This window comes from Cottoperca gobio, chromosome 17 (assembly GCF_900634415.1).
Source record: "Cottoperca gobio chromosome 17, fCotGob3.1, whole genome shotgun sequence".
In the NCBI taxonomy this organism is placed as follows: Eukaryota; Metazoa; Chordata; class Actinopteri; order Perciformes; family Bovichtidae; genus Cottoperca; species Cottoperca gobio.
Genome location: NC_041371.1, coordinates 23,344,721 through 23,369,331, shown reverse-complemented (window position 1 = coordinate 23,369,331; position 24,611 = coordinate 23,344,721). Strand labels below are relative to the sequence as shown.

General features: G+C 42.5%; 1 protein-coding gene across 8 annotated transcripts in view; it reads right to left on the bottom strand.

Annotated features, from left to right (window-relative positions):
- The window catches only part of sdr16c5a (short chain dehydrogenase/reductase family 16C, member 5a), a 34,447-nt gene extending 25,256 nt beyond the window's left edge, over positions 1-9,191 (bottom strand). For 4 of the 8 annotated variants that reach the window (XR_003833833.1, XR_003833834.1, XM_029453049.1 and 1 more), the window contains exons 1-4: positions 9,016-9,190; positions 7,086-7,413; positions 2,889-3,020; positions 2,468-2,567 (exon numbers count right to left, since the gene is read on the bottom strand). Coding sequence is in view for 6 of the 8 variants with exons in the window: in XM_029453049.1 (XP_029308909.1) it covers positions 2,468-2,567; positions 2,889-3,020; positions 7,086-7,406 (553 nt within the window). In the remaining 2 variants the exon portion in view is untranslated. Of the gene's footprint in view, positions 1-2,467; positions 2,568-2,888; positions 3,021-7,085; positions 7,414-8,788; positions 8,996-9,015 lie in introns of those variants that run through there. The other 4 variants (XM_029453053.1, XM_029453051.1, XM_029453054.1 and 1 more) reach the window with 2 other exon arrangements.
- Positions 9,192-24,611: the final 15,420 nt, after the last annotated feature.

The window sequence follows — 24,611 nt, the reverse complement described above, 5'->3', positions numbered from 1 at the left end:
CGCTGACGGCCCACAGCTGCAAGATAACAGTTCAGATGGCCCAGTGTGTTCAGACTGGAGGTCAGGGAGATACTCTGACTGAGTCTCTCACAATGTGTTGACTAGGATTTGAAGCCATCTAGGTGATCCATCTTTAGGTAAACAATATATACAAAGTTTATACTTGTTTAGGATAGATGTCGAGAGAGCGGCTGGTTGGCAGGATGGATGGTGGCAGACAATGTGACTGCATCTCTGTATTCACTTGTATTGTTCATTCGGTTCTCCTTTATTAAGATCCAATAAACCTTCAGTGTAAGACATCACTTCGGTCTCTATCAGTTCCCAGTACTGAGGCAGACTGCAGCTACACTCACTCACCTATCACCTCTAGAGGAACAAGTGGTATTACAGACTAGAGCAGTGGTCTTCACTATGTTTTACATGAGAGCCACATTGATAGGACAAAGTCAATAGGAGAGCCACTTTTACCGCAAAGTATGAAAAGCAACATCCAGTCATAAAAAGCATGTCTGCTTATCAACCTGTCAGCCCACCCAGAACATACAATATGCAATGTAGCCAACCAATACATTCAATAAAAGCAGGATTATCTTAATACTGGGATGATGTTGTCAAACTCTGCAAACAATATAGCTGCTGAAGCCAAAAAGCAGTGTTTCACAATTTTTGAGTCTGAGAAGGTTTTTTTGCCCGAGCCAAAATCCATGCGATTCCATGCGATCTCAAAAGATGTCTCAGTTAATCGTTCAGCTGTATTAGTTGTCCTGTGTACGAGCCTTTGTTTTCCAGAAAGAGAAGAAGAAAGCTGCTCTATTTTATTTACTAATTTCTCTTCCAGGTGCGTAAGTTTCGTCTTGTATGGCTCGTACCTTTCTTTTTTTAACGGGAGCAGCTGTTGTCGGTCCACAAACCACATCTCCAGCATCTTCCTCTCGATTCCGCTGTGGTTTGATGCTCCAAAGACAAATCTTAATGTTCCTTGTTTGTCACGCTTTGTTTCTGTCCAACTGGTGTGCAACTCCTTAATAAGAAATCGATCCATTTTACATCTGTAGAAAGACGCGCTAACTATCATGAAATGGTGAAACGAGTCAACCGGAGCCAAGCTAACGCGAGTATGAAGTGCCAGGTTGGTCGTAGTGTCCTCCAATTTAAATGTTCAAATTTAGCGATATAAATGATTTTTTAGCAAATGTCCATATTCGTAAGCATGCTTATGATAAGATATTTTTAATGACCATAAGTTTATTTATTTCTATACTAGCACACCATGTATCTACCCGTCCAAGAGCACATTCACCATTGTAGTGCTGATAGACCGCCACAACTGGCAACTCCGCAGTGAGTCAGTGTTCCGCTGAGCAAGTTTAAATATCTTGTTTCTATATTTACATCTTTTATCAATTATCATCTATTATTTGTAGGCTAATAGTGCAGACACTGTTTTAATGGGTTGTATGTAATAGCCCTGCTTGGTTTTAGTGTTTTTATGAAATATCTGTATTGACTCCATAATCATATCTATAACCCCTTTATTTAGCCCACTGTCACGCGAGCCACCAATTAAAGCTTGGTGAGCTGCAGGAGTGACGCGCAATGAGTAACACTGCACTAGACGGAGCACAGCTAGCTGTTAGCATGCTAACGTCAGTAGATATCTCTGCAACACAACAGAGACATCTTTGACATAACATTAACACTGTTACCTCTTCACACTGTTGATAATGTTCATTGTTTTAATATATTGAACATTAATTCTGGCAGATCTTACTACTGGCAAAAAAAAAGAAATGTTGAGTGACGGTAACTACATGTTCATGTTGTAATGTGTTCACATTCACTTCATGACACACCTTGGTAAATGACCTTACCTACTATGAGCAGGTTAAGTAAACTGACTGGAGCGTCATCATTTTCTTATCTACAATAATCAAATCAGAAACACGTAAATAATCTTCTGTCCATCAATCAAAGCCTGCAAGATGACGTTCCAACACAGCCCTGGAGTTGGGACACACTTATCTACGTGTAGATAAACAGTACGATTCAGACAGAGTTCAGGGTGTGTGGTACTACGACTATAATAAAGATAAGAGAAATGGAAAGATATTGTTTTTCAGAAACATTCATGCTGTCAAATATGCACAAAATAAATAGGCCTAAAAGGTTTCATTGGTGAGATGCGGCACATCACCTGGAGAGGAATCATTCACAATAAAGTGATGCACCCATCATACCTCTTGCATCTCTCTCATCACTTTTGTCTGTTTTATATTAATAAGCGTAAACATTATTTTATTTTTTATAACTGTGCAACAAGGGGGGCGTGGCTTCAGGGCTCTGAGCATGTTGTCTGCAGTTCACTTTTGCTGCTGGATGATGGATACACTGACATTACATCATGGCTTGATTATGGAACTTCAGTATAAACAAGAGTGAAATCAGTCATTAGGATCATCCCTACCTGCCAATCCATTGACTCCTATGAGTCCAGCAGAACTAGCAATGCTGACAAGATGGCCGTGATTGTTGGCTATCATGGCAGGAAGGAAGGCCTTGTAGGTCTGCGCAGAGAGAGACAGAAAACATGTATGAAAACAACAAGTATGAAACTAAATATAGAAACCTTAACAGGGCTTTGATTGGACAGTTCAGAGAACACTTAAATAGACTACATTTGGTTCACATTTATTATGTGGATTATTTTGACAAAGAAAATCTAAATTCAATTCAATGTTTTGCTTCTAAATGCATCTCATTCCCCAATACTGACTGATCTGCCTCTATATACATGTTCAATCAGGAAAAGGTTGCCATCAAAAATCATTTGGATCCAAAGCTCAGCTGTGCAGTGATCTTGGAGCTGCCTGCTGTGTGTGACTGACCCAGAAGTGGGCCATAGTATTGACCTCCACCGTCTTCTCAATAAGGGAATCAGGAGCATCCATGAACTTCTTTCCTGTCACTATCCCAGCATTGTTCACCAGAATGCTGACGTCTCCCACCTCTCGCTTTACCTGCATGGAGCAAAGGAATGTGTCTGTTATGTCTGATGCAAAAGATATTCCCAAGGGCAGACAGAACTCCCAGATGTACACATTTTGTCTTGAAATGTTACGAAATGTTACGAAGCAGAAGACTGTTGAGACACAGAATAACAAAACCATTCCAGGAATTAGGTTCTTTACATCAGGTTTCTCAAAACTTTTTTGGGCTAAAGGCTCCTTACAGGAGAGTATATTTTCCAAGGGCATTGCTTTCTACCATTTGTACTCCAAGACGCCATTGGAATTATTTGTATTCTAAAACTTTTCAACCTGAATACTTCAGACCTGATAAACAGAATATTTTAATTTGAATAAAACCAAACTCAATGGAACCGTTTTCATATTTTCTAAATTTAGCTACTTTGGTTTTAGTGTCCCTTGCTGTTCTATGCTCACCTGGTAGCTGCTAATAAGCCAAGCTAAGCAGAAGCAGGAACAGTTTGTTGCATCCTGAGTGAAGTGACTGATTGACGCAATGTGACAATCATATCAGTTTCTATTGGCCCAAAACTAATGTTGGTGGGAGTAATGGACACAATATGCTTGTTATATTGGTGCGACTGGTCCCCATTTGTAGATATGCACTTTTTAATGATATGGCACAATTTTATAGTATTTATATATTTTATGCTCGTCTGAGCAGAGGAGGGTGTAGATACTTGTTAAGACACCGTTCTTTGGTTCTCCATTCACACTAATGCAAGTGTGTTCAAATAGAAGAACACAAATACTTTGAAGCCCATAGATTTTAAAACCGTCTTCTTGTGGTGCCTCCTAGTGGTAGTAAGAGTGAAAATCAACAGTGACTGTCCCAGTTTTCTTGCCTGGTTCCAGACCTCTGAATAAACACGCACATCAGGGATTAAAGAAGTCTGGTGTTGTTTTCTCAGCGCAGGAATCAGAGCATGGTAGGCAGAATGGGGACCCTTCTTTTTTGAGTATGTCTACCCTATACTGGCTGGATTTGAAAACCGTTTTATCTTTCCTTTTTTGGACCTCCATCAACACTAATCAGCATTTCAACAGTAGAGCATTCATCATCTCTGACTTGTAGCCTGATCCAAGATTAACATTTATGTTGACCACAGGGTGTAAACAGTTACTACTACAAATAGCCGTGAGACGATAGGTATTTTACATGTTTTACAAATAACGTTGGCTGAAGGCATCTGTCTGCTGAGCACAGGATCCTGTTAGCACTCGAACAGGTAGACACCCGTGGTGTGCTGAGGAATCGCTTTAATAGTTTATCAATTATTTGACTTAATCATTATCTATTCATTCAGTTTTCATCTGGTGAATTATTGCTGTGGTCTTAGTAGTTTTCAATGTTAGTTTTTATTCATAGCATTGGTTTCGATGTCTCACTATGGGATATGCCTCCTTGCATTTTCCACAGAAGTATAAATCTCATTACGCCAATCCTGATTGTCTGATGAACACGATTTCCGTATCGGACAGATCCATCTTCCCCAAGTAGGACTTCCTGCCTGGATTTTGAGAGCATGGAGAAAGTATTACTCAAATACCCCCATGGAGCAGTTAACTGCAGCCCACCTCCACCCGGGGCAAAAGTTGGTGTCTTCCATGAATCCTAAACCGTTTCCAGTCTGCCATGACTGAGAGGGCCTACAAAATGGCAGCATTGGCTGTCCGGGAGCTGAATGTTTCCTCCATGCTTGCGGCGTAGCCAGCAAAGCCTGAACCTGCTTTGTGCGAATAGATTACTATGATTAAGGATATTTGTCTTTCCGTGTAGAGCTGTGCGGTCAAAGCCACATGCAAATCTATTGGGATGATGGTGATGCAGGAAAGAGTCAGATGGCTCAACCTGACCGACCTGTTAGACAGGGAGAAGGAGGTCATTCACCGGGAGGCTGAGCCTCCGTGTCCACCGGCCCCTAGGCATACCTTCGCCCAGGCTGTCTCACAGTGTCTCAAGTGTCTAAAGTGTCTAAAGTGTAGGTACAAAATGTTGCGATCGAAGATTGTCTATTTATAGAAGATGTGCATGATATGCAAGTCACGGAAATAAAACCTTCAGAAATATATGAGCAGGTTTTGTTCGAAAGATCTGGGATATTTCTTCCATCGGTCTGGTTAAGACAAAAGCATCAGCTAAATGAACTGTAATAAAAAGAACTGGAATTTCGCAAACTTTCTGAATCACCTAAACGTACCTTGACTTCAGACGCACAGCGGACTCTAATAATAGGGAAACGAGTCAAACGTCACAATTTACAGTCATCTAAGCCTATGGTCTTGCTAAAAGATTTCACCACGGCATTTCTTTTAGCGGATTTTAGTTACTTGCAGTTCAGAGTCAATTTTACTCTGACAATCACAGGGAAGCTTAGGGAAGAGAAAGCAGCCATCTCACACATGTTTGTGTGACTTTTGTGGCCACCTCGTGGCTGTATTGAAGCACTGACAGCATTGAGGCTTATATTGTAATTATTTATATATTATTATGGTTTACTTTGCTGCCATTGCTGCATGTAATGTGGGGTTTGAAGATTAAGGCCCCTGGGACTTGACAGTGGTTTTGGATGGGCTCTCTGGTCCTCCATTAAAGCCACTGGATGAAGTAGACTTGAAATCCAACACGAGTTGGTTCAATGGATCCGGCCGCTGGTCGTTTGCCAAATGCAGAACCAATTTGCAAATCAGCGTAAACTAACTTTATATACTTCAGGCTGGAGTCTGGTGTGTTGGCAGTAAAGTTGACAAGTGGTAGTAAATGTACAGTGTAGGTTTCAGTTTGCGTGTTCAGAATTATCATGGGATGCAACCTAGGTCTGTTCTGTTTAACATTCATTTCACAACAACACTTTAGATGAGCAATCCAGAACAAAAAAAAAAGTTTAAAAATAGCATGATTATATTGTTGAACAGATTCAATTAAAGCAGTTAAAGCAGTAAACATAGCTGTGATATGCTACTCCAGTACATTTTAAAAACAAATATTACTGGGACCACTTCAGAAAATTGCATTTAATTAAATAGCCAATAATTCTAATACTAGGCTTCATGCTAGTCTTTTTCACTTATGTTGATATATTGTGCAGCTGTACATCTTCAAACAGGATAGGCCAGTTTTTACTTTTGTTCCCTTTACATTTTTATTGTTATTTGTACAACTGTGTATTTTGTTAAACTGTAGAAGAACTACGATCATTGTTCTCGGCTATTTACATGTTTTCCAGCTGTATATTTTAAAACAGGTTTGTTTTAACAGTTTAAGTGCTTGTGACATCTCACTGTGGCTTTGACCTACAATTGAACATTTATTCCACTTCGTAGAAAATACAGAGATAGAGATAGAGATATATAGATAGAGATATAGATATATATAGATATAGATAGAGATATATAGATATATAGATAGAGAGATATATAGATATATAGATAGAGAGATCTATCTCTATATCTCTCTCTATATATATATATATATATATATATATATATAGATAGAGAGATCTATCTCTATATCTCTCTCTATATATATATATATATATATATATATATATATATATATATATATATATATATATATATATAGATAGAGAGATCTATCTCTATATCTCTCTCTCTATATATATATATATATATATATATATATATATATATATATATATATATATATATATATATATATATATATATATATATATATATATATATATATATATAGAGATATATATATAGAGATATATAGATAGAGATAGATATAGATATATATAGAGATATATATATAGAGATATATAGATAGAGATAGATATATATAGAGATATATATATAGAGATATATAGATAGAGATATATATATATATATATATATATATGCAATAGCTCACGACAGGCTGTGGTATATGGTCATTATATCACAGTTAAGGGGCGTGGTTCGGCCCGACGCGAGCTGTCAAAGCTCTGTGCTCCCAGAGCGCGATTCATCTGCGTTAATATTTTTAGAGATAGATATAGAGATAGATATAGAGATAGATATAGAGATAGATATAGATATAGAGATCCTTACCTGGTCTGCCACTCTGTAAACCTCGCTCTTGTCGCTGCAGTCACACAGATAGTAGTGGACTCTGCTGGCTCCGCTCTGTTTAGCCAGTCTGGCTGTTTCTTTCATCCCCTCCTGGTTAATATCCCACAACACCAGCACAGTGCCAAGAGCAGCAAACTCCTGAGCCATGAGGCGACCAATCCCACTACCTGCCCCCGAGATCAGCACCACCTCGCCAGCTATGTTCTTCTTCTTCATGGGCACAAAGAGGTGGATGAAGGATTCCACATTGTACCAGATGGACAGCAGGAGGACTTGCATTGTTTCTAGGAAGAAATTCATGATGGAGCTAAAAAGGAAGGGAAAGACAGAGGACACATCAGAGAGAAACTGGGACAGCAGGGTGAACTCAAGTCAAAAGTTTAAATATTTGCATAATGTTAATGATTACTTTTTGTGCTCTAAATCAATAATACTTTTTTATGTTGTCGATCTATCTTTAATTCTTCTAGCGTTTTCTTTCTGCCTCCACTGACATCATCAACCTACAAACATTAGACACCTTTTGTCTGTGTGGTTTTCTCTACTGGTCTGAGGTGGGCAAGCGGTCCGTTGGAAAAGCGGGATGTTACATATTTCTGTGCACTGATCAGAACTAAGCAGCATTCGAAGCAAAATGAGATGAAGGAAATTGGTTTGTTACCAAAAGCCTTTCACAAACACAAGCTTACACATTGTAATCAGGCTGTGTGCTCACACTGTACAAATCAATGTACCGACCACACGTGGTGTTCACACAGTCATGTGTCTTTGAGGGATTTTTTACAATTCTTATTCCTTCTTGAGTGGTCAAAATATGTTAAATTAAGCACAAAACCTTTGCAACAAATAGTATCAAATCAAACATTACTGCAACCCCTTATAAAACATAAGACATAAAAGAGCATGGGGATGGTCATCATACAGATCATCATTTTCCATGCCCTTATATACTCTAAACTTTCAATCGAAATAGGATACTAACCAAAATAAAATGTTTATTACAGATTTATGAATAGAAAATATTGACACTAAGCATCATCTCAACATCTTGGCATTAATCTTTAGGCCTCTCAGATACACCACTTCTATGGGACATATACTGTGGATCTGCTATCTCCCCCTAAAGATTACCTTTCCTCCCCTAAAAAAGACAACATGGGTCTATGTGGGTCTCTATGGGTTAATGAGTTAAAGTTGTTGAGCTTTTAATTAAAATCCTTAACTACTAACTAACTTGCTCTCAAGAGGAGATGCAGTTTCCTGCTAATTGACTTATCTATTAATCAACTAATCACTTAATTAGATTTTACTATTTGCATGTGTTATCAACAAATATTATGCATGTAAATTAAAAACGAACTAAAAACTCATGACTCTGTAACCAATACTGTAACTATGTGAACTAGAACATACTTTGAAAAATTAAAGTGGTGTACATTTTGTGAGAATAGTTATAATGAGCTTAACACGTGGAAACACATTTAAGTCAATAACATGCACTGAATATGTTCTAACGGATTAACGGGTTTACTCGACTTTCCTTTAAAAGCCACAATGACCTTACTTATCACTGAGCGATAAACTGAACACAAACACAGACTTCCGCATGAAAGCGGAAAATAAGTGCCAGATAGGACTCAGCTTGACAATAAGTGTTAAATCGAATTGAGCTTCTAACTTACCTGGATAGAAGTTATATGAGCTAATGTACCGAGTTTGTTCAACAGTCCTACTTCCTTACAGTCCTTCCTGCTGTAACCTTATCAGCGTCTATCGAGACCTTTGCTCACCACGTAGACAACCGTTACCACAGACAGCAGATATACTCTGCTCTAATCAGACGCGTGTTAACGTTATCACGGTAAAGTTGATAAAAGCGACATGAATCTCACGGAGACAGTGGACGTACCATGAAGTTTGCTGAGCAGAGTTACAGTGTTCGGTGCGCTTCCTGGGAAAGGCTCAGCCCTTTTTGTAGCATTGGGAGACAAAAACAAAGCGGGTAACGCTTTTCACATAACACTCAAGCTAAACGCGGACCAACACGGACAAGCCGGATGTGCCACGTGACAGCCAATCAACCACTCCCAGCCCCAAGCGTCTCCTCTGCCACGCAAGGTATTGTGGGACTTGGAGTGTGAGTAGGCCTACTTTTTCACTTTTTTTAAATTACAGTTAGATGTAAATTGAATGTACACACACTGTAACAAACTAACTCACTTAAACACACATAGTGCGTTGCAGTTTAAAGGTTAAGAGTTAGCAAAAAGAGGGGAAAACAAATACAAATCACAATAGTGATGAAAAGATTGAATAATATTATTCATTTTTACTGGACAATTTACAATGGTTAATAATAAGTTAGTAAGACATATCAGTTTATTAACTAACTCATTATAGCTAACAAGACCCAATGACAAATCATTAGTTGGGAGACATCTTCCGTTGACGAAGCCTGTTTAATTTTTGCATTAATACCAAATGATTTTAGCTAATCAACTTGTTTTACTTCTTTTTAAATTTCTTATTGCATTTCATAAGAAATGTACATATCAAAAATGTGCAGTTACAACACTCATGGTAAGGACAAGTGGTAAACAAAAAAAAGAGGAAAGGGAATGTTGAATATGTTTATGAATAAATACATAAATACTATGATTCTTGATCCATTCCCAGATTCTAAAACTTGATTATTGTACATCAACAATAATCTTATGGTTTTCCTCGCTATTCCATTTAAATGTGTGAGGGCATTGTTATCATCAGGAAACTTTCTACTGTTGTCACTGAAAAGGGTAATCAATACATGATGCATAATCTTTCTGTCACGTCTGTGCCTGAACTCGCACCTGCCACGCCCCCCTCTGTCTCCACTCACTCACCTGCACTGCATCCACAATCACCGGAATACTGATTGCCAGCACCTGTGTTCACAGCATAAAGTCTCCTCACTCCCTTCACTCCACATCTGGCCTCGTACAAAGTGGACTAAACCCCATGGACTTCCTCCCCAGATTCTGCAACGCGATTTTCCTGCCTTTTGCCTTTTTGCCCGTCTGTCTGCCTGATCCCGGTATCGTACCGTTTTCTGTTTGCTCCGTTGGTTCTCGTTTGTTCCGAGTTCGACTCGTGTACCTTGTTTTGACGCTCCCTGTTTTGTACTTTTTAGTTCACTGTGCTTTTACGCCAGTCTCCTTATTTTCCAGTGCTTAGAGCCTGAGTATTCCTGAGTTCCTTATCCTTGTGTTCACCCCTCCCCTGTCTGTATGGTGTTTCCATCTGCTCGCTGGCTGAGCCTAATAAACTATTGTCAATTCCATCTCTGAGTCCTGACGTCCGTGACAGAAGGCCAGATCTACAAAACGATGGATTCAGCCAGCGGAGCCACCTCCGCTTCCTCTGTCACCCCCGCTCCCACCGCCACGGGAGACCCGTTCCAGGGTCTCGTCGAGGAGATTCGTCGTGGTTCTCCTCGCCGCAGTCAACACCATGCCCGCTCCAGCGCCTGCTCCTGCCCCGGTCGCCCACACCGACCGAGCCGTGCGACCGCCTCCGTTCACCGGGACCTCCTCATCTGCGTGCCGCGGATTCCTGTTCCAATGTGACCTCATCCTGGAGATGGAACCCAATCGCTACCCCACCGAGAGATCGAAGGTGGCGTTCGTCGTCTCTCTACTCCAGGGTAGAGCACTCCAGTGGGCAGAGTCCGTGTGGCAGCAGAGCGGGCCCATCACTGCTTCCTATGCTGCTTTTGTGCAGCACTTCAAGGAGGTCTTCGACGCACCACCAGGCGATACTTCGACGCAGGTGCGCCTTCTCCGACTTCGTCAAGGCCGTACGCCGATTTTGGAGTATACCCTGCAGTTCCGCACGCTGGGGGCCGAAAGTGGCTGGAACGAGGCGGCCCTGTTGACCGTCTTCAGGCAAGGATTAGAGCCAACCCTCCGACTCCATCTCTCCGGTTATGACGACTCGGTCGGGCTGGAACGTTTCATCCAGCTCGCCATTCGGGTCGCCAACCGCCGTGAACATTGCCTACAAGACCAGCCACTGCATACTGTCCAGTCCCGAGCGCTGCCCAGTTCCCTGCGCCAGCCCGGTACCCCGCCTACCAGGGAGAGGAGCCCGAGCCCATGAGCGTGGACTCCCTGAGACTCACCCCTGAGGAGAGAAGCCGCCGCATCACTCAGGGCTTATGCCTTTACTGCGGAGCGCGAGGACATGTCGTGGTGACATGTCCTCTACGACCCCCACAAGCCCGGGTGAGTGCGTTTCAAGAAGATGTCTTTGTCTGTAAACCTCTGTTGGTCCCGGTAACCCTGACTACTCCCTCTGGTTCCTTTCCAGCCAAGGCTCTCATCGACTCGGGGTCCGCCGGCAACTTCATCTCCGGGGCTCTCTGCCAGCAGATAGGTCTGCCTAAGTCCTCGAGCCCCACTTCGTTCTCTGTCCACACCATCACTGGTCGCCCCCTCACTAAGCAAGTACGGCACCTCTCCTCTCCAGTCCTGCTCGAAGTCGGCCTTTTCCACAGGGAGCAGATACAATTTCTCCTACTGGAGGGGTCGACTGCTGACGTCATCCTCGGGCGACCCTGGCTGATCCTGCATTCTCCATCGCTGTGCTGGGAGAGGTGACTCTGTGGGGTCCGAGATGCTTCGGCCGGTGCCTGCCTGCTGTCACTCCACGCCGCACTGCTGCACGCCGCCATTCCTCACGCTACGCACCTGTTCCTGCACGTATTGGCCTGCACGCCACCTCCATCGAGAGTCCCGTCGACCAGGTCAGCCTTGACATTCCTCCTCGCTACTCCCAGTTTAAAGATGTCTTCTGCCCGCAGCGCGCAGCACACCTCCCCCCACACCGACCAGGGGACTGCTGCATTGACCTGCTGCCCGGTGAGCCTGTGCCTCGTGGGAGAATCTACCCCCTCGCTTTGCCTGAGCTGAAGGCCATGGAGGAGTACGTGACTGAGGCTCTTCAGCAGGGCTACATTCGTCACTCCACCTCTCCGGCTGCTTCTAGTTTTTTCTTCGTGAAGAAGGACGGTGGACTTCGGCCCTGCATTGATTACCGTGGTTTAAATAAGATCACCATCAAGAATCGTTACCCTCTTCCCCTCGTTCCATCGGCTCTGGAACAACTGCAAGGAGCACAGATGTTCACGAAGCTCGACCTCCGGAGTGCATACAATCTGATCCGGATACGTGAGGGGGACGAGTGGAAGACGGCCTTCATCACCCCTAGTGGCCACTACGAGTATTGCGTCATGCCCTTCGGGTAGGCCAACGCCCCTTCTGTGTTCCAGGGTTTTATGAACGAGGTGTTCCGGGAGTATTTGCATCGGTTTGTGATAGTGTACCTTGATGACATCCTGGTCTACTCTCGGAACGAGACCGAACATTCCCATCATGTGTCCCTCGTTCTTCACAAGCTCCGTGAACACCACCTCTTTGCCAAGGCTGAGAAGTGCTCCTTCCACTCTGATCACATGTCTTTCCTAGGGTACAACGTCACTGCCTCCGGAATCAGTATGGACGAGGGGAAAGTGGAGGTCATCAACACCTGGACCCCACCTAAGATGGTAAAAGAGCTACAACGATTCTTGGGATTCGCCAACTTCTATCGCCGGTTCCTAAAGGGCTACAGCCAGATTACTGCTCCCCTGACCACACTTCTCCGAGGTAAGCCGAAGTCCCTGTTATGGAACCCTGAGGCAGCCGCCGCATTCGCCCTGCTGAAGAGAACCTTCATGTCCGCACCCATTCTCGCCCTGCCTGACCCCAGCATTCCGTTTCTAGTGGAAGTAGACGCCTCCAGCACGGGAGTGGGTGCGGTGCTGTCTCAGCGCTCGGGCGTTCCACCTCGTCGCCATCCATGCGCCTTTTTCTCAAAGAAGTTCACCCCGGCGGAGCTAAATTACGATATTGGGAATCGAGAGCTCCTGGCAGTAAAACTAGCGTTAGAGGAGTGGCGACACTGGCTAGAGGGGGCGCGTCATCCTTTCGTCGTGCTCACAGATCATAAGAACTTAGAGTACATACGTCAGGCACGTCGTCTGAACCCCCGACAAGCCAGGTGGGCCCTCTTCTTCACCCGATTTAATTTTACCCTCACGTACCGTCCAGGACCCAAGAACATCCAGGCGGACGCTCTCTCTCGCATCCATGACGCGTCGAAGATCGCCTGATCGCTGCCCCGATCATATGGGCCCTGGACGAACACATCACTCAAGCCCAAGTCGATGATCCAGCTCCGCCGGGCACCCCAGCCAATAAGACATACATCCCAGCCACTCTGCGAGATCAGGTAATGGCGTCTACTCACAGGTCACCCTGGGGCCAATCAAACCCTTTCACTCCTGCAGGAACGCTTCTGGTGGCCAGGCATGGCTAAGATGGTCAGAAGGTTCGTAGCCGGATGCGCGGCATGCGCCATGGCGAAGACTCCTCGCCAGTTACCAGCCGGCAAATTAAAACCTCTGCCCATTCCCCAGAGACCATGGTCACATCTAGGCGTAGACTTCGTCACAGACCTGCCTCCATCACATGGGTTCACCTGCATTTTCATTATAGTAGATCGTTTTTCAAAATCCTGTAAACTCATCCCTTTAAAACGTATTCCCACAGCTGCCGACTCTGCCTCCGCCCTGTTTGACCATGTCTTCCGCCATTTCGGTCTACCAGAGGACGTGGTCTCGGACCGTGGACCACAGTTCATTTCCCGGTTCTGGAGAGCCTTTTTCTCGTGCCTAGGTGTGAGCCTGACGTCTGGTTACCATCCACAGACCAATGGGCAGACTGAGAGGAAAGTGCAAGAGGTCAGCCGGTATCTACGAACCTTCTGCCACAACCATCAGCACAGCTGGAGCCAGTTTCTCCCTTGGGCCGAGTACGCACAGAATTCCCTCCGTCAGGCCACTACGGGGCTCACCCCTTTCCAGTGCGTACTCGGTTACCAACCACCACTGTTTCCCTGGACGTGCGAACCTTCCACAGTCCCCGCTGTTAACCACTGGTACCAGCAGAGTGAGAGGGTCTGGAACGAGGCACATCACCACCTGCAGAGGGCAGTCCGACGCCACCAACGCCAGGCTGATGTCCGACGGGGACCTAACCCCGCCTTCTCCGTCGGGCAGAAAGTTTGGCTCTCCACCAGGGACATCAGGATGCGACTACCCTCTCGCAAGTTAAGTCCTCGCTTCATTGGTCCCTTTCCCATTATCAAGCAAATAAATGCGGTCGCCTTTAAGCTCCAGTTGCCACCTCACTACCGTATACACCCAGTATTTCATGTGTCTCTCCTGAAACCGTATCACCCTCCAATCACTTCTCCCTCAGAGCCTGGTGTGAACGAACCCCCCCTGCCGCTCCTGCTGGAAGAGGGTCCCGTCTACGCCATAAGGGAGATTCTGGCGTCACGACGTCATCGAGGCCGCCTTGAATACCTCATCGATTGGGAGGGCTACGGTCCTGAGGAGAGAGCCTGGGTCCTTCGTGACGACATCTTGGACCCGGCCCTCCTCGAGGTCTTCCATCGAGACCACCCGCACCTCCCAGCACCCCGAGGTCGTGGTAGGCCGAGACGACGACTCCGACGTCGGGACCCTCGGCCCGCTGGAGCGGTCCCTGGAGGGGGGGGTAATGTCACGTCTGTGCCTGAACTCGCACCTGCCACGCCCCCCTCTGTCTCCACTCACTCACCTGCACTGCATCCACAATCACCGGAATACTGATTGCCAGCACCTGTGTTCACAGCATAAAGTCTCCTCACTCCCTTCACTCCGCATCTGGCCTCGTACAAAGTGGACTAAACCCCATGGACTTCCTCCCCAGATTCTGCAACGCGATTTTCCTGCCTTTTGCCTTTTTGCCCGTCTGTCTGCCTGAGTTCGACTCGTGTACCTTGTTTTGACGCTCCCTGTTTTGTACTTTTTAGTTCACTGTGCTTTTACGCCAGTCTCCTTATTTTCCAGTGCTTAGAGCCTGAGTATTCCTGAGTTCCTGATCCTTGTGTTCACCCCTCCCCTGTCTGTATGGTGTTTCCATCTGCTCGCTGGCTGAGCCTAATAAACTATTGTCAATTCCATCTCTGAGTCCTGACGTCCGTGACACTTTCCCTGTTCAAACACATACATATCCTACAAGCAGTGTGTGTTAACGACAACTAGTTATCCCTCAAGCCGTGGCCGTCAATACGTTTGGGAAGGTATGGCAGCTGCCATATTGGAATCAGGACATGGGAATCAATTAAGAAGGACCCTCATTTTCAGAAATACCAAGCATGAACACAGACAATAGGTCCATAATATGTAGCTGATTGACAGACTGACAGACTGACTGACAGACATACAGGTTTACACGGGAGTAAAACATACACAGTAAATATATCAACACTAGAAAAGAGAGATATAGTTAAAGACTCTAATACACAATATAAAGAATGAATTGGAATACTCCAATACAATAAATATGCCAATATACTACAACTAAAATATGATCATAGGATAACATACTATAGCTTTTTTGAGAAGAGCTGATGATTTAGATGGTTGATGAATTCAAATTGTATTGGCCCAGTGGTAGAGGTGAAATACTGGTATTTTATTACTGCTTTCTGTTAGATTTTCCACCTCTCTAAACTTTGTCATCCAGAGTGTCCCAAAAAGTTCAGTGTTGTATGATACTGCCATAACAGCAGAATAATAACGTAAGCAGGTATACTTTTCCACTGAAATATCACTTTATTATTATGAAATTACAATTATTTAAATATTATGACTTTTTTCTTGAAAGACTATTCAAGTTCAGATTCAAGACCTTTATTTGTCCTCAGAGTCATTGGGTTTTGCCACAGTAGCAATAAAAAAAAAAAATCCACAAACATGAACACAAAATAAAAACACCCCCCCCCCCCCCCCCCCTTTTCCTTATGGAATTGGTATCTTCCAAAAGTTGAAGGGCTCAACAGCAGGCACACCAAGCCCCCAGGAACAGCAACAAGCTTTATGTCACATAATGGCCAAATTCTAGAGATAAAACTTCTGTGTCTGTATCGTGATGCTCCTCTTACCCACTTGACCCTATTCCTCCCCAAATCCTGAAAGAGGTATATGACTTTGTAGGTCCCTCCATTTTGGCTATTAATAGCGCTCTTGTATCTTGCCAATTACCAGCATTTAAAAAAAAATGCAATCTTGCAGCCACTAATCAAAACCCCACACCTTGACCGCACGGATCAAAATAACTAGAGACCGATCCAAAAAACTTCCCTTCCTTTCCATAATACTTAAAGTATTCCAGCAATTTCTGTCCTACTTAGCTGAAAACAACATTTCTGACCATTTTCATTCTAGTTTCCGTTCAAAGCACAGCACAGAGTCTGCACTAATCAAAGTCATCAATGACCTACTGCTGTCTGTAGACACTAAAGAAAAGAAGGAAAAAGTTGTTTAAGTGCTGCTTAAGACACTGTAGACCACTACATTCGTATAGAGCGCCTGAAGCACTGGGTGGGCACCACACTTAAATGGTTTGCATCTTTCCTAGAGAGGAGAACCTTTTCAGTTTCCTTAGGTAGATCATTGTTGTCTACCCCTGCCCCCTTTTGTATGCTATACCACATGTATCGGTGATTAGCTTTATTTAATTTTCTTTGTACATGTTACCCCTTAGCCACATTAGGGCTTATGCTGCGTTCACTCCGGATACTTGCGTGTTAGACGCGCCGAGGAAGAGGCGGGGCTAACCTCCATGTAGATATCTATTGCTACTATTGCTGATTTGTACATGTTGTTAACCTCTTAAGGGGTGGGGGACTTTACTCGAAAATATGAAAAATACCTACAAACGAAATACCCAAAGTAAATTGAAAGCTGATCTTCAATCATTTGCACCAGATGCAGGATTTTGGTCTCATTCAAAAGATAACTCTCTTATTGTTCTTGCAAAACATTGATTAATCACTCCAAGTGCTTCTGGCACTGAGTAATAGTGGTCTGAATATACTGAATTTTAAGAAAATACACTCCGCCTGAAGTTTGTTGTTGAAAAAGATGCCTGAAGATGGGTATAGCTGGCAGGTATGGACTGGAAAACACAATAAAAACATAGCACCAGTGTAATAGAAGTAAAACTTCCAATTTCAGATAAAAGGGATAAAAACTTAATTTATTAGACATATTTTTCTAAGAGTAACACCAGGCATACACAAGCTGTGCATGTGTACATATTATAATATTTTTAATAAAATATTATTTGTATTGCTCATAAATAACTATTATATATCCAATTATCCCTGCCAGTAGTAATGACACAAAGTAAGGGAAGTACAAATACATTTATTGTAATATTTTTGTGTTTTCTTTGTATTTTGTTATTAATAAATACAATTATGAGAAAGATTACAACATTTGAAAAAATAAAAGCATGTGTCAGATGTGTAAAGATCGAGCAGTTCATTGGCTACACAATAATAGCGTCACCGGGAGGCTGAACTGCTGCAGGCTCCGTCAATAAACAGAAGAAGAGGGCTGGCACTTCCTTATCAAGTGGACACTGATTGGCCTTGATGGCTTTAGGAATCTTAAGGAAGCTCCGATTGGCAGAGACCAAGTGTCAATCGAACAGCTGGGCTTTTATCAATGTGACTATGTTCAAGATGGAAATCACCTGGTAAGAGGTTTTAAAGTCCCAGATTAATCGAAAAACCAAACAGTGTCATGTCTGGGTTCATAACATCATCCTGGGGCACCCACAGCTCAGTGAATTTCACCTAGCTGTATTCACTGTGTCTTGCAAGTCATACCTCGGCTATATTAATATTGTTTACTACAGTGGTATGAACCCAAAATCAACAGATTTATTTGTGGTTTAATTGCAATAAAGGTATCAGATGGATGCCGAAATACCAACATAATTATACCAATCAGTAAAAAGCCTGAATGGCTTTGTCAGGTCTGACAAGCAGAAATCATTTAAAATGATTATCATCTCGGCATAAATACAGCAGTGACTTTATTGTTTGTACCATAGACAGTCTGGGGTTTATACACATATATTTATAAACCTTGATTTTTTGTCCAATCTCTGTACAAACATGTACTGTAGAGCTCTGGGTGGCGGTGCTAACAGCCAAGGGCTGCTTTTTGCCTCCGTTTCTGATTGAACAATTAATTTAATTTTGAGTCTTTGCATCATTTCCCTGACCTGGCGCTTCCGGTTCCCATTTCTGTTCTGCCTCTCAATCTGGTTCTTAAAGGTTGTTGGTTTCAATTCTTTAAAGGGGGGCAAAACAGTTGACATGCTTACTTCAGAGAAGAAGAAAAAAGACAATGTGTAATCTTTCACTCTTCTCATTGCCAGACTTCACTCCTTCGTCTTTCGAATTTCATTTCGTTATTGTAACTAAGGTGGTCACATTAAACATTGTTGTTTTCTACCGTCCTCCGGGTCCTTTGGGGGAGTTTTGGAGGAATTGGAGATTTTCCTCTCTAACATCTCTGAAAATGGCCCTCCGCTTGTACTTCTTGGTGACTTCAACATCACGTCAGAGAAGTCAACAGACTTATTAACGCTCTTATCCTTCTTTGCTTTCTCCCTGTGTCCGTCCCCACCTACTCACAACGCTGGTAACCACCTCAACCTCATATTCACCAGAAACTGCTCTATCTCAGACCTCTCTGTAATCCCACTTCACATCTCTGATCACTTTTTCATATACTACTCTCTCCCCCTCTCCCCCTCTCCCAATCTAACAAACCTAACTACCCTAATATTGTACCTGTATGCCGTAACCTCCTCTCTTGCCTCAGCTGTTCTCTCAGCCCTCCCTTCATCTGACTCCTTCTCACTCATGTTTGCCAATTCTGCCACAGACACTCTCCTCTCTACTCTGTCCTCTTCTCTGGACTCTCTCTGTCCTCTCCCTTCGCAGCAAGTTCGCCAGTCCCTTCCAGCTCCCTGGTTGGATGACTCAGTGAGTGCTGACAGAACCATCCTACGGGCAGCTGAAAGAAAATGGTTAAAATCAAAGCACCCTGACAACCTTCTATACACTCGCCAAGAACTGGAAGTCTGCTCAAATCCTACCTAAAGGACTGCACCTAAAGGATGACTTGAAGAGGGTCTCTGTCGGACCCCTGTCAACGAACCACTGGGGTTCCTCAGGGCTCCGTCCTGGGTCCCTTCCTCTATTCTACGTACACCAATTCCCTTGGCTCTGACATTCATTCTCATGGCTTCTCCTATCACAGCTAAGCAGATGACACTCAACTGATTCTGTCTTTTCCGACACAGGTTCTGGTCCAGGCTCTTGTCATCTCATGACTAGACTGCTGCAACTTCCTCCTGGCTGGACGATCTACATCCGACCTCTACAGCTCATCCACAATGCAGAACCCCAACTGGTCTATAACCAAGTTCTCCCACACTACACCGCTCCTCCGCTCCCTTCACTGGTTATCAGTGGCGGCCCAAATCTCCTTAAAGACTCTGGTGCTGGCCTATCGTGCTGTAAATGGATCAGACCCTTCCTACATCCCGGCCATGGTCAAACCAGACACCCCAGCGCGTTCACTTTGCTCTGCATCGGCCAATCGACTCGCTATTCCCTCACTGCGAGTGGGACCCAGATACCCCTCAAACAAAATCCGCCCGTGGAACGAGTTCCCCATTGATGTCAGGTCTAGCCTCTGGTGAGCTGCTACTACTACATCTAGCCTCTGGTTCACGAGGAGAATGACTTCTGAGTTACGCATCATTAAATCAATTTACCTTATCCTTAATTATGTTTTGATTGAACAGTTAATATGAAGTTTAATTGCTGGTGGTGGCTGATATCATCTATCCTAATCCTGACTTGATGAAAATATAAATTAATATAAATTTTTAATGATGATGATTAATCTCTAGAAAAACCTCCAGATGTTATGAAGAGAGAGCTGATTGAATTTTAAGCTTTCAGATCTTATCAACAGATGTCAGACGACAACGTGTGTGTCCACGCGTGCGTGTGTGTGTTCGTGTCAAACAGAGAGAAGAAGTTATCTAGATTTTTAAACTTTTTTATACGATATGAAGATCTTTTGTTATATTTCGATGCAGGATTGTCAGCCTGAACAAAATCCGAAGGCCATTAAAGCATAAGACTAATGTAATCCGATATCTTTCTAGCTGTAGTAGTTTATCAAGCAGGAAGAAATAGTACAATTGTTGGGGACTATTTTCACACTAATTGATTGCAATTTTCTGTCAATCCTGCTGATTCTGATTTAATTAAATTCTAAGAATTGTAATTTTTCTTTAGTGGAAAGTTAAATTGTAATTTCATACATAGAAGAATCAGAGGAAATATTATTATATATGGTGTATGTAAGCCTATTAAAGAGAGTCAAATTTTTATTATCTATTTGAAACTATGTATTTATTTATCTATCTAATTGTAAGAAAAGTTTTTTCAAGTTGAATATTTTCATTCAGTTTCTTTAATTATTTTGAATAAAATAGTTATTAAAAACTTTCACTTTCATATGTATTTTGATATTTGAGTTCTTACTTGTTTTATTTGCAGTTTTATGTTTTCAGATTCAGATCAAATTTTGTACAGGTTTCAAATCTTATTTTTTCAGTTTCACATCTTTTCTTTTTGTTTCTGCCGTTGATTTACCTGAGAGGGACGTTGAAATGTGGGTGACAGCAAAACAAAGAAGGCTGAGGACCTTCCTCAATCATGCTGCCATCAGGAAAGGTACCTACCTCGAGAAATATGATTTCAACACTTTCTATAAACATATTCCTGTGATTGGCAGTAAAAAAACTGACGGCAGTGACAAAGTTCTGTTAAGCAAGCTGTCTTATCTTAAGGAGAATATCCAGCGCCAGGGGTCTACGTTTCAGAAAAAGGATCAGTTGAGCAAAAGCTTTGTCTCTGTAGCTGAACTTCAGGCAAAGCAAATTTCCTATATGTGGGGACTGGATGGCTAACAAAGTTTTGCAGCTAAATGCTAATAAAACTGACATCCTTGTCCTTGCTTCAGATAGCATAGCTTCTAAAGTTGCTCAGCGTATTATGTTCCTTCCTTCAACTGTATCTGTGTCTAATTTTAGAAATCTATCTGAATTGGTTTACAATCTGAATTTAATATTCTCTCTACAAAAAATGCTGAACCTATGCTGTTATAGTCGCATGGCCTCATATATCATACTCCATTACTAGTAGCATATTTTTTGAAAGTAACATTTTCTATTTTATACTTTTCATGCATAAGTTGGTGCCTTTGCCAGGGATAAAATCATGGCCAGAATGACCCAGAATCGCACAATAAAAAAGAAGAAGAAGTAGTGCATGCAAACTAATGCATTAGTTTGCATGCATGAGTTTGCATGATTCCAGTGTAGACGTGAGAAGTAGATCAAATCATTATTGGTTTGGGGGCTTTTCATCAGTAACGCCACAGGACAGACTTTGAACCTCTATGTTTAGTGCATTTCGTATGTCCCTTAAAGCCACTATATATAAGTATTTTTTGTTTGGAGAAGCTTTACTCCATAAATATTCAGCACTTTAAAAATACAAGCTTGGTTTGCTGAGTGCTTGAGCACATTCATAACAATATCATTTGTGTATTGTCATTGTCTTGAGTTGACCCTAGCCACAGGCAGAACCAGCACCATGTCATATTAATAGAGCAAAAAGCTCGGCATTTTCATGAAATGGCTCAAAATGAATAGATGCCTCTGCAGCAGATAACCATCAACTGTTCGCTGCTGCTTTGATAACTCACCTGCAAAGTCATAACCATAACTGATTACATTTTACAAGAACAGGGTCAGGGAACGAGTAAGGACTGACGGTATTTAATAATGCAACGTCTCAAAACAAAAGGAAACCAAATGTATATCCATGTGAGAGGAAAAATGAAAAAGACAAAGTGAGGAAGTGTGTCAGATATTTCAGTGCTCTGTCCAACAAATTGCACATACAAAGTTAAGAAAGTAAACATGATGATGTCATCATATGAATGATAAGATATTTGTTTTGTTTCTTATAATAGATAAAAGAGATAAAAAAGTACCAGGTGAGTTTATAGTTTATTAGAACAGTTTCTGGTGTGATAGAACAGGAAGGTTCATAAACTGTGTGTGTGTGTGTGTGTGTGTGTGTGCGTGTGTGTAGGTGTGTGTGTGCGTGTGTGTGTGTGTGTGTAGGTGTGGGTGTGTGTGTGTGTGTGTAGGTGTGGGTGTGTGTGTGTGTGTGTGTGTGTAGGTGTGTGTAGGTGTGTGTGTGTGTGTGTGTGTGTGTGTGTGTGTGTGTGTGTGTGTGTGTGTGTGTGTGTATGTGTGTGTGTGTGTGTGTGTGATGGATAACACTAAGGCACACCTGTAGAGATACGGCCACAATATGAATTTGGCTGTACAACTTCAATATAGAATGGAGGTTAATTACAGTATCCCATTAATCTAGTGTGCAGCTGTATGTCTCTGATGAGTCAATAACAAACATGTGAACATAAGCCTGGTTTTACATTCTTGCATGTCACACTAGCGTCGGTTCACACCAAGAGAGCACAAAAAGGAACAATGTTGTCCTGGTGCGTGCTTGAAAAATCAAGATTCAAGATTTAGTTCATCGTCAATTTCTTGTGTACTTGCATATATATTAGATGAAATGCTGTTCCTCCCAGCCCACAGCTGTGAAACAAGAACAGATTAAAATGTATGTCTGAAGATTCCCTATAAAAACAATACAACTAAATACATAATTACAGAAAAGACAGTTAGCATTGTGCATTGTGCATCAGTGCATTAAAGTGCATTTAGAGAGAAAGTGCATGTTTCAGTTTAATGTCAACTGGTGTATGTCAACGTGTGACCAGCACTGATGGGGGGGTTAAGGCTGGTTTATACTTCTGTGATACATCTACACCGTAGCCTGACCTGCATCTCCCCAGAAATTAAACTAAGCATCACATTTCCTCCTACACTATTCCAGCTGCTCCTTCACATGAACATGGACTAAATCAGTAGAGGATGACTGAGGAAGTTTGTAAATATGTACATTTGTATGACTGTTCTTCACCACACTACACAGATTGCCAGATGGCAGCAAATTCATGAAAAGAGATGTCCACAAAGTCAGCAATAATCATTATTTTGCGATTGGAGACATGTTTCGTTTTCTCGTTTTCATAGCTCTGCTAATCTGTGTATAGACACTGAATGCATGTATTACCTGTATGTAATTCCAAAGACTGACTGAAACTATTTTATAATCACACAATGGCAATGTTTCGACATCAAGTCTGTCCCTAACCTCAGCTGTTGAAGAGACACCCAGAGGAAAACCAACAACCACCAAACATTACACCTTCAGGTTCACAATCATCAACATCGAGTAGTGAGGTCAGCCATCTCCTCTGTCCCCATATTCTCCTCTGTCCCCATATTCTCCTCTGCCTTTTGCAGTTCTAGAAATCCCCAGTTTAGCATTGAAAGATCCTCCCTTAATGTCTGTGTCCAGACAAGTGGCTTCTCGATTCTAGTGCCATTACCACTTCCACCACCTTCTCTGCTTGTCTAGTATGTCTCTCGCCTTTTACTCTGGAGAGTCCTTCGTGTAGCACCGCTACATCTGTTCAGCTCTGAAATCCACTCAATGTAATCTCAAGTAACGAGGGTTTTTTGGAGAACATATCTTTATAACGTGATACCTGCACATTCTACAGCTCTCACACTTTAAACTTGATTCAGCAGATATAAACATTATACAAGAACTGCATTTAGGTTTGACAATGTTCCATAATGAAGGATACGTGGAAATCACTTGTATTTTCTGTGATTAATACCAATGGATTTAATACATTTTCTAATCTGTGTTCTATGAGCAGCAGTTTAAAAATGACAATTGGGACCAAGATGAAAACATCATGTAAAGTGGTATGTAGTTGCTGTGCCTTTTAGTATATGGATGATATGCTGTGTACAATGTAGAGTATTAATATCCCTGAAGCAAAACTGGAGGGTGGCAGCTCCACCAGACACACTAGATGCTGTGAAAGGACCTTATTGACAAAATCACCATCACTCTTCCCTCAGGCTCCAGTGATGTTATGCACAACAATGTTATGAATAAAGGCATTCTACTACACTTAGAACCTGAGGGAGAACTATGAATGAATTATAACGCTTTTCATATGCAAGTAAACGTCATTGGGAACTATTAATGTATGTGATTTTATAGAAGGTTAGCACATGTCCAGAGAACAGTACAAAAATATTCAGTAGCTCAGTGAATAAAATGAAACAGACAAAACAAACTCTCTCTCTCTCCCTCTGGAGAGAACTAAAACTCTGAACATAAACTGCTCCGGATTGCAGCATTAGTTACCATGGCGATTTAGGTTAAAAGAGAGCCGCCTTCCTAAAGGCCCTGTCACACATATCTGTATGGCAGAAACGTATGCTGGCGTATATGAAAATGTGTCAGAGTCCAAATACGTCCAACTTT